The sequence below is a fragment of the Scatophagus argus genome, chromosome 5 (assembly GCF_020382885.2).
Source record: "Scatophagus argus isolate fScaArg1 chromosome 5, fScaArg1.pri, whole genome shotgun sequence".
Lineage (NCBI taxonomy): Eukaryota > Metazoa > Chordata > Actinopteri > Scatophagidae > Scatophagus > Scatophagus argus.
Window position 1 is genome coordinate 12,573,435 of NC_058497.1, and position 10,826 is coordinate 12,584,260.

At 41.5% G+C, this 10,826-nt stretch overlaps 2 protein-coding genes across 2 annotated transcripts; one reads left to right on the forward strand and one right to left on the reverse strand.

The window, feature by feature from the left end:
• Positions 1-2,395: 2,395 nt before the first annotated feature.
• On the forward strand, positions 2,396-4,235 carry LOC124059074 (sarcolipin). The gene is made up of 2 exons (XM_046388827.1): positions 2,396-2,652; positions 3,377-4,235. Exon 2 carries the CDS (start codon positions 3,528-3,530, stop codon positions 3,621-3,623), a length of 96 nt encoding a protein of 31 aa, XP_046244783.1. The 5' UTR covers positions 2,396-2,652; positions 3,377-3,527; the 3' UTR covers positions 3,624-4,235.
• A 133-nt stretch (positions 4,236-4,368) lies between these two features.
• On the reverse strand, positions 4,369-10,564 carry kbtbd3 (kelch repeat and BTB (POZ) domain containing 3). The gene is made up of 10 exons (XM_046388826.1): positions 9,663-10,564; positions 8,972-9,266; positions 8,586-8,751; positions 8,291-8,473; positions 7,765-7,932; positions 7,382-7,672; positions 6,759-7,001; positions 6,334-6,624; positions 6,060-6,209; positions 4,369-5,364 (listed from the first exon to the last, which is right to left on the reverse strand). Exons 2-10 carry the CDS (start codon positions 9,253-9,255, stop codon positions 5,242-5,244), a joined length of 1,899 nt encoding a protein of 632 aa, XP_046244782.1. The 5' UTR covers positions 9,256-9,266; positions 9,663-10,564; the 3' UTR covers positions 4,369-5,241.
• Between the last annotated feature and the right edge of the window lie 262 nt (positions 10,565-10,826).

The following is a 10,826-nucleotide window of genomic DNA, read 5'->3' on the forward strand; positions in this document are numbered from 1 at the left end:
CTCACCACTGATTTAGAGGGTAACTCTGCCAGCACTTTTCTATCTTAAACACACACACAGCTGTCAGCCTACACACATCGCCCGGCTTTATTAAATCACTCTAGCACTGGATCTCCGTGACAATGGGAATCCCTGGGTCAAATACCCAGTGGTCCAATGCTGGCAGAGCCACAGGGTGATAAAATGGCAACCGTTTAAATCCGTTAAATCCTCTGGGAATGACCTTGGAATCCTGTGATGGAAAGGTTTAAGGGAGCTGTGCTCATACACATTTTGTCCTGCTGTGACCCCTCTGTGAGTACAGGGGAAGGTGTGTGTGTCAAGGGGGTTTAACATTAGTTCAGAGATAACACCGTTGTAAGCAGCTGTCAAGTGTTAGATGAACTGAGAGGTTCGCTGTGGCGACCCGTCACAATGCTTTTCTTAGCACCACCATAACAAGTACACAACAACAAAAGAGAACACAGTAGCACTTTCTAATTAGCATCTTTTTTAAAGGAATAGTTTTGTTAATATGTTTGTTTGAGTTAGATGATACCTCTTTGGTGACTTTAAGGCAAAATATGAAGCTACATCCAGTAAAATTCTCCTACCTGCTCTTCTACAGGTTATTAACACAATACATACATAGATAAATCTATAGATACTTTATTGATCCTGAGGGAAATTCAAGCACCAGTAGCCTAATATAGCAGTGTAGGTTAGTCAAAAGTAAGCAAACAAACAACCAAGGCCTAACTGTTAGTGGAAAAAATAGAAAAAATAGACTAAACATACTAAATAAACTAACATATGCTACATAAAGTACAATAGGGTGCAGAGAAAGCAGGTCGACCAGATTGACATTTCATTTGTTAAATCAATACCATCATAGCACATGTACAGTGATGCTGGTAAAATTAGTTTAAGTTTAGTGGACTTCATTTCCACTGAGTCCCATGACTGTACAAGCTACTAAGAGGCTACTTAAATGCTCTGATTGATACCCAACAAGGAAATGATGCAGGCCTTACCTGAAGAGCAGGTGAGCTCGCCCAGCTTTCTGCTACCATTCCTCTTGACTGCACAGTTGTGCTAGCTCTGCTCAGGTCCTCTTCTTGTGTTAACAACCACCCACAAACTAAAACAAAAATACTTCAGGGATGAGGGCTGTCAGGTAATGTCCACCATAGTCTCAAAGAAGAGGACTGTTTTTCTCTCTTCTTCCCCTACTTTCACCCTCAGGCTGGCCCATGTCACATAAGACTCGCCCTCTCAAGAATAGCTGATCAAAACTGACAACTGACAATCTGTAGCCTTTAAAAAACCAAAGTATTAAAATGAGATGTTGCAGTTTTACAGGTGGGTTATATGCAGGACAACTGCTGCATTCCACTGGACTCCAAACTCAGAAAAAAGAAATGATTTATGACACACAAAGTGTAAATGAATGGTCTTTAAAGTCAGGGATACTCACTGCCAACTTGTAATGGATTGCAGGATGATACCTGGCTATGAACAGTGTCATTGTCAAACTTTAAACAACAATGTGAGCCAAGTTAGCTGTTAACCCCCGTTGCCCATCTTTATGCTAAGCTAAGCTAACCAGCTGCTAACTGCAACTTAATATAAAAATATATAAATATATAAAAAGTTTCAAATTTTTCAACATAAGAGTTGTAAAAGACAAAAAAAAAAAAAAAAAACTCAACAAAAAAAACACATAACCTACTTTTCCCACACCTACTTTTCCTTGCACATTAGCCTGTCTTCATTTCACTGGGGGGGAGCAGAATCTCCTGGATTTAGCCCTGACTGCCTGTGTCTGTTAATCCATCAGTTAAGAGAAAGTGATAGAGGAAGGATGTCAGCCACTAAATGCAACACTGCCACATGACCTACACATCTTTGTATTGAATCCATGACTGTTAGTTCTCATCCAGCAGCCAGGAAGAATACTGACAGTAAATGAAGTACACTGCCAGAAACACCGCATATGTCATGATACTTTTGAAAGTATCCAAATAACTATGGGAAGGCGTAACTTTTCCTGACAGCACGATGAACTGTGGCATCGGTTGGATTTAAACCACATGCCTCACATGTTGCCTTTTAGAGAGGCTCCTCTGTTATTCCTCTTTCCTCTTGTGCATAGTTTCTACCCAGATACCGACTGATACTGTTACAGTTTCCTATATCCATCAAAAGATATGAGTATTGTGTTTGGAAAAACTGTAATCCATCTAGTATCTGCAATAATGTTTTATAAATAACCTTGAGTCCCTCCTCTGGTGTGTGTGAGAGAGAGAGACTCTGTATGGATACAGATAGGAAACACTCCAGCGGACAAGATTGTGGAAAATCACACACACTATTGGTTGTTAAGTTGGTGTGTGACATCAGTCAGTGTGTATGTGAACCATGGGCGGTCCACTGAGGATGGCTACTTTAGGAGTGGGCCCTGCCCCTGGCAACCACACAAGGCTGGACAACAGCAAGAAGATCGGCTGCTAACAGATGCTACAGAAACAAAGTGCCACAACAGAGAAGCTTCCAGTAAGAGGCCACACCATCAGAGATCGAGAAAAAGAAACGCCCGGCTACTGGAACACATAAGAACGTCTGCTTTCTCCTCTTCCTGTTTATAGTGAGATCACCACCAAAAGAGGAAAGGTAACAGCTCACTGACGACGCCTGATTTTATATTATTATTCTCAACTGTTTGGGGAGTAATGTAGCCTACTAATTCAATCAAAAGGTTTCAAGACATCTGCACTTGATAACTAAGAAATTTAAAAAATGTGCTTAAAGAATCTAAAATAATGCAAAAGGGCAAAAATATTATGTTTTAATCTATCATCATGTTTTTCCTGCAGTTCTTTCTAACCCAGTCATGTGTATTATCGTCAGTGTTGGAGCCTAACTAAACACATTTAGACAAGTACTATACATAGGAACAATTTTGAGGTACTTGTACTTTATTTAAGTGTATTTCAAGAATATTTTGACCCTAATACTTTTGTACTTTAACTTCAGAGTTTTAGGGTTCTTATTCCGAGTTTTTAACACTGAGGTATTGTTACTTTCACTTAAGTACAAGATCTGAGTGCTTCTCCTACCTCTGACTGTCATGTATGCTTTGAGGGTGTGTGCATCATGTCCTATGTGTATATGAGAGGATATTGTGGCCACCCTCCCAGCTGAGTGATGGCAACTGTGAACAGATGTAATCACCCCCTGAGCAGTGACGTATCCCTCTAATCTATGATAACAGAGGCAGTATGCATGCACACACATTCACAGCATTGCCACTGTGAACACACTGTATCCATGTATTCCATCTTATTTGCTTTGGTCATACCTTGGGAACTCATATCTTTCATTCTACACCTCTCAGGTCAAGGACACTAGTCCCAAAAAAAAGAGCCACACCTCTTTAAAAACATCCAACACATCCGCATCTTTCCTCCTGTCTCCTCGGCGGAAGCACCCTCTGCTTTTTGGTACTCCAGTCCTGCCCCGCTGACCATCCCATCTGAGATACCATCATGGAGCGCTCGGCAAAGGAGCTGTTCCTCAACTTCATGATCGTCTTAGTCACTGTGCTGCTAATGTGGCTGCTGGTGAAAACTTACCAGGACTGAAACGTGGAGCAACGAGACGGAAGATGAGCGAGAGGCGAAGGAGATGGAGAGAATATGTGTGGAGGGAAGCCAGCATGGTTACTGTATGACTTTGCTGCTGATTGATTCTTGTTCAGACACAGTTTTTACATCTTTTAATTCTTTTAGTCTGTGGTCACTGGTCTGGTCCAGAGCTCTAGTATTCCAGTGAGCTCAAAAACCGTGTGATTGCCACAGTCAGATGAGCAGATTGTCGATGACAAATGAGTCTGGCATCTGTATTTGTATTCTGAGATGTTTTTTGAATGTGGCCTTGAATTTCTGGCAAGAGCCAAAGGGGAACTCACAGTAGCGATGGGAGGGTGAATAAAAATAAATGAACAGGGGTTTGAGGCTCTTCTCTCCCACCCTGGAAAATAATACGGGGCTAGTAAACACTGCAATCAGTAGAGTACGCTGTAGCCCATGTCACTGTGTCACTCGTGTGATCTTTGATGCATGTGAAACCATGTTGTGTCTATTGTTCTGTTGTGATGAATGTGCCAAATGCAGATGCTAAAAAGAGACATCAGCACAGATAATGAAGCATTATGTTTATGTTCACTTCTTGCCATTAAACAGTCTTTGATTCTATTTTGTATTCTATTTCTGTTTCACACAAACCTATTGTGCATTCATACGCAATTTACACCATGAAGCCCATATTTTTCTCTCCTGGTTTCTGAAACTTTAAGTTACTGTATACCTTGAAGCTGCAGCATGTTTCTTTATGATGGACAGGTACAGGTAAAGCTGCACATTTCCTTCGAACAAGCAGTGACTGAAGGTGCTCAGGTGATCTATCTATTGGTCACATGTAGAATTGATGCACATAGAGAGGAGAAAGAGGGCATGCATAGATACATGACAGTCTGAGGCAGAATCAAGGCAAGTAGTTTTAAAAGAAAATCCACCCAAATAATGTACACAGTCTTGTCATTAATTTTAGAAAGATACCTAGTGACATCATATGACAGGCCTACATCTAAGACCATTATCTGAAAATATTACAGTATTTTCTAAACTGTCTATTTATTTAATATATTTTTATATGGCAAAAAGACATAGTACAGGGACTTGTGAGATGTTTCTCATAATCTTAACAGAAAAATTTGGTCTGTTCAGGCTGTATGACTTAACTCATAACAAAGTCTTCTTTTGTGTAGTCTAGCTGTGGGAGAGCTGATAAATTTACAGATAATGTAAGCTTTTCATTGGGTGAATTCTTCTTTTAAAACATACTAAGCAGAAATAAATATTCATTTACTAAAATAGGATTTCTTAAATAGTCTTCTTCTCAATAGCCTTCCTCCATGGGAGGCACCACACTTTGATTGACACATGAAAGATCCTAAGACAGTAGGCGCATAACACATACAAAGTCAAGGATTAAATCTTTAAATAAAAAAATAAATAAATCGTTTGGCTCAGTGTGACGATGATCTGTGAGAGATGTGTAGTTAGTTGAAGATTGTCATTCTCTTGCGAGGTGTTGGTCTGTCAGCTGTCCGTCATGCACCGAAGAGACTCATGGGTACCTGTACACACATGTATATCCACTCATGCGTGCGTTCATCAGCGTGTGTGGGTCAGCTGTGCGTCATGCCGCGTCACCCCATGGGTCTCTGTATCTGTTGAAGCTGATAAGCTGGCAGTGGAACTCAGTGAGCGCTCTGGGCATGGGAGCCACTTCCTCCCACCGACTCCTCCCACTGTGGTACACCTGCACAGGCCACAAGAAAACACAACACAGAATAAATGAGCACAACCCTGGGAATTAACTTGTTAACTTGGGTTTGAGAGCAGGGCCACATCTCAGCCATAACTCTGATCACCTGACTATCATATCCTTTCTCCCTTTCCCATCCCTTCACCCACGTATTTATTTATTTAACCCCATACTGTATTGTTGTTGGTATTTGCTGGTTAATTAATAGCTTGATTAAACTGACATGTTATATACAAGCTTCTTTACCCATCTTACATTCTTTTACAGTACAGATGAACTGATATATTGTTAACATTTCAAGCCTCTCGGGGACATTGACAAAAAATAATCAGTCTCCATGGTGGAGTGGATTAATATTGACATACATCATTTTAAAGAAGAAATTCTCTATATATCGCTGCTGCTTGCAGTGAGTTCTGTTGATTATCTTGAATAACCGGGTCATGGTTTCTGAAAAGGGATAAAGTGACCTTAATGCATTCTTAACAGTTTTTAATGTATTTTTTGGCAATTTGAGGTGCCATTGTATTTGAGAAAAGGCAGACATCTCTTCAGCTGATATCTCCAAAATTCACGGCAAAACAACATAAATAGATAAATAGCACTGCAGGTAAGTAGAAAAATATGTTTTTGTTTGTGTCCCTTTAAGGCTTAGAAGACCATGACAGCTTCTGGATTAAAAAAACTACCTGAACTTCATCAGTAATTTCGTCAGGTGAATAGTCTCCACCCAGGATGTAGATTTTGTCTCTCATACCCACTGCTCCAGCATTGAACCCAGCACACTCAAATGACCCTGCACCCTTCCACACACACGTCTCTGGACAAAAACTGTAGACCTGGATAGGGGAAAAAAAGGACATTTTAAACTGTGTTTAAATATATATACATTCATGCTCAGAAAATTAAAACAATATAAGCCTTTTTTTACTGCTTTCACACTGCATTGCATTGTTGACTCACCTTATAAGTGGACAGGTCACAGAGGTGCAGTGTGTTATTAATTGACACAGCCTTGACCAGTGTAGCATGGAAGAACTGACCAAACTCTGCCACCAGGCGGTTCCACTGGTCCTTCTGGGCGTTATAGCTGAAGAAGCAGTCCAGTGAGGGGTTAAAGGAATCTGTGAGCTCCACCTCTGATCCCAGAGTATAGATGACACTGCCACAAGCACTGGCCTCAGGGTAGAAGATGGCAGTTGGCAGCGAGCTGACTGAGGACCAGGTGCAGGTCAGAGGGTTGTAGTACTCCACCTACAGTATGGGAAAGCAAAGACCTGAATTTGTACTGCACAGGGAAAATCTACACTCCAATTCCTAAGTTAGTAATAAAAGAACATCTCACCTGACAATGCGGTCTCACTCATATGTAACCGACATGTTCTTACCTCCAGCAGACTGGGTGCTCCCCCTCTGGATCCCTTGGTTCGCCCTCCAATGACATACACTCGGTCCAGGCAGGTTACAGCCGTGTGCATGGTCCTGGGCTTCAGCATTGCCGGTGCAGGCGTACAGGACAGGGTCACAGGACAGAAGCACCAAACCTCGTCAGTGGCATCATGGAAAGGCTCGGCCACATGGAGACGTATTGCCCGGCAACAGTTCCCCTTACAGCCGCCTGTCACAAACATCTTCGGTGGAAGGATGAGAAAATGGTGAACTTTGATGAACGTGGAGAACATGACAAAAATGTATATAGTACATGTGCTATTACGTATATGATTAATTGCAAAACACTGTAAATAAGGTCGAGGACCTGACATGTACGTTCCTTTATGATAAATCCCAGCAAAGATAATTAAATAGACAAGACAGAAAAAAAGACTTTTCTGACTTTTCTTTTTTCTCTTGTTAAATAATGGATTCTTTTACATCTTGCGGTTGCTAAAAAACTTTGAAACCAAAACTGTCTGGGAAGAAAAGCTTGCTCTTTAGTCGAACTGCTCACAATATGTGTCCACACTGAGGCTATAATTTGTAATAAGGAGTCACAAGTTTATACAAAATCTACCTTCTCAGCGTAGCTGGTAAGGTAGCATCCTGGTGGGTCTGGTATCGTTGCTGTCCCCTCCCCCTGGGCTGTTTCCAGCTCCTTCCATTGGTCTGTTTCCAAGCAGTAGCAGAAGGTGTGGCGGATCTCTCCGTTCTCCTCCGTCTTGTGGATGTAGATGTAGCTCTGGGTGGTGGCTGACCTGGCATCAGTGAGCAGGCCACTGTACTGATCCTGTCGACTCTGAGCCTCTGAGAGCAGAGCGAGACAGGACTCACTGTCGCACAGGAGAGTGTCTGATTTACGCAGAGTCTGAAAAAGAAGGGGAGGGTGAGACGATCACAAAAAAATCACAAGAAATTGAATTCCAAGTCCAAAATCCAAATCATGCGGAGCATTTCTACCTTGAGTTCAGTTAGATGGTGGAGTCTGGTTAGAGATAACAAGCTGGGCAACAGTTTTTGTCTTCCAGAGAGCTCATGGCGGATCCATTTGAGAAGTGACATCACTACATCCTCCTCACTGGGCACATTTAAAGCATCTGACCGTAGGCATGTTTCCAACACATTCACCTATAGGAAACAATAGAAATAGTACCAGAATCACTTTTTACACTGTCATTACTATTTTACAAAGCAGAACTCTTTGGAAATAAAAATACACCCCTAGGATTTCAGGGTATTTATGAGGACACTGTTATAAATAAGTTTCAGTTTATTGCCAATGGAATATGATTTGGAGCTGTCATGTCATTAAAAGTCATTGCTCAGGCAGACAGAATGCACACATATAGTCAAGGTGCAAGCTTTTTCAAGGAATGTACGCATTTATTAACAAATCATCTACAATCAGGATTGTAGCTTCAGTTTCTCTGATAAAAAATAAATAAACAAATAAAAATAAACTTTCTTATCCACTCTTAAGCAGCACCTGCATATCCAGAAAGTCCTGTGTTTTGGAAAGATCAGAGAAGTTCTGGATCACAAACTCAGTGGCACTTCGTAGAAGGGAGGCAGAACCGTAAGCCTCAGCGAGGGAGAAGAGGGACAGACAGTTGCCAAGATCCATGGTTCCTATCAGGAAGTCGCTGCATGCTCGGGACAGGACTGAGACCTGAGGACACAAAAGTGACCAGAAAAATATTGGAAATAAAGTTCGAAGTTGTCCAGTGCTAACGGGGGGGGGGGGGGGGGGGGTGTCGATCTATGATTGGTAGAATCTCTACCTGCAGAAAAGAGGCAAGCTGAAACAGCACGTCTACATTGCCATCAGTGATGAGAGTCTCTCCTGAATAGGCAAAGTCCAGGAAAGAACCCACTGCCACAGGGCACTGGTTATCTAGAGTCACTGAACCATCACCACGCTCTCGCATATCCACCTCAAACATGGCCCTAAAAGAAAAGCAGTTACATGTGAGATTAACATATTAATTACATTGATAGCCAGACACTAACACAACAAAAAACAGAATGAAAATGAGACAGATAAAACAGATGTTTTGTCAGCTGCTAAAAGAATATCATTGAGAACTTTCTCAGTGAACCGTCTCAGTGCTATGACCCACCCTAAAACTGAGCAGGCTGATGGACAGATAGATAGATAGATAGATACCTGAAGAAATCACTGCATGCAGCAAGGACACAGCGATGACAGGAAAAACTGTGTCCCTGGACCTTAATGGTGAAGTCAAACATTAAGCCCCGCTCCCTAAATGATCTGAGCACGCTCAGCAGCTGGAGTCCGTGTGACTCAGACATCCGCAGCAGGGTCCTGCACTCTGGGACCCCATTGCATTGTGGATCATTGCCAGGTTGAATGCTGGGAGGGCTGCTGTTGCTGCTGCTGGGGTTGTGGGCGTTGGCGATACAGGAGGACAATTCTTGAGATTCATCCATCTTTACAAAATCTGACAATATCAAGGAAAAAAATTAAAGTTCATAATGTGTTTTCAGAGGAGGTACTGAATATGAACAACTTGTCCTCATACATTATGTGAATGTTTGTGTGTGTGAGTGTAAGAGAGAGAGAGAAGCATAAGAAATGAGCACAGGGAAAGGGGAATGCGTGAATAACAATCTGCTTCACTTCAGTATCAGTATAATATTGCAGATTAAAGGTTCAGGAAAGAGCTTGGTTTGTGTCTAGCACATTCAGTATCTTCACATAATTATTACGTTCATACAGAATCAATGTATTACACACTTGTGTATCGCAGTGTATCGTATGTCAAACACATATAAGTAATATGAATACATGTTAAATATACAGGTAGGTATTCTCACGCAGGACAAGCAGTACTCACCGTGTCAGCACCTCGGACAGTTCTCTCTTTCATGCCATTCTGACTTCCGGAAGTGTAGTGAAATCGCGCGAGGGCTCGGCGGACTTTTTTTTTTTTTTCTTTTTTGCTGTTACACTTGCCGCAATCACTTGGTCTTTTTTGAAAGTGTGCTTGTTTGTTTTCAGGCGCTTGTCTCGTTTATAAAACCCATCGAATCGTAGACGCAACGCGGCTCTTTGTTTGTAGAAGTGGAAGGTGCAATGACAGCTGGGAACTGTAGTTTAATTAGTTCGTCTTACCAGTTGTAGGCTATGGCTAAAACTCTGTGCTGCATTCGTGTATAATGTCTCGTATAGTAGTAGCATGGTTTAGTTGTAGATAGATATTACTGAGGATTTACAAATACCAGGGAGTAGAATAATTAACAGTTCTGATTTTTCCCTCAGTTAAAATGCAGGTCTGAAGGCAGTGAAGTCGCTTTATTTATTTAATTATTTAAACAATATCTGAAAACCATTAAATTAAATGCAGTGACCATTGCCACAGGATGCGATACTGAATTAATAACATTAATATCTATCGATATGTAGGGAACAACATAAATGCAAATAGGCGCTATGCTGCAATACAACCTATCACCGCTGGATGGCGCTGCCTTCCTGTGAAGCAAAATTTGTACTTCTGCCTAGCGGTATGTATGAGGCAAGAACCACTGAATTTGAATTATTGAACGTGAACTTCCAACTACGCTGCAGTACCGTGTAACCGCCACAATGCTGCTGACCAAATAACACACTTTCCTGCTCGATTATGTTAATCACAAAGATACATACCGACAGGCTTTTGCAGACATTCATACACTAATTCCAATGCAAATAGTGTGCGTTAATCCAGGTAACAACACAGTAATAATATATGCAAAGACATGCCGCCATAGGTCATTTCTGTCAACACATAAGCCACAGACTCAATCAAGGGCAAACACAAACGAAAAACATCAAAGAGCTAACACTGTGAGCTAAGAGCCAACCATTTACGCTATCTTCCTTCATCTGCATCATTTCTGTGAATAGACTACCGTAGACTATGGTAATCGATTTGCATTGACCCTTAAATCAAATGCTATATTACTGAGTGAATGAGAGTAGGACCAGTAATATCAGTGAAAATGCACGACAGAAACTA

Coding starts and splice junctions, on each gene's coding strand:
- LOC124059074 (XM_046388827.1), top strand. CDS start 3,528: ATGGAGCGCTCGGCAAAGGAGCTGTTCCTCAACTTCATGATCGTCTTA.
- kbtbd3 (XM_046388826.1), bottom strand. CDS start 9,255: ATGGATGAATCTCAAGAATTGTCCTCCTGTATCGCCAACGCCCACAAC. Junction 7,933..8,290: donor AGGACTTTCTGGATATGCAG/GTGCTGCTTAAG, acceptor TGTTTCCTATAG/GTGAATGTGTTGGAAACATG. Junction 7,673..7,764: donor ACCATCTAACTGAACTCAAG/GTAGAAATGCTC, acceptor CTTCTTTTTCAG/ACTCTGCGTAAATCAGACAC.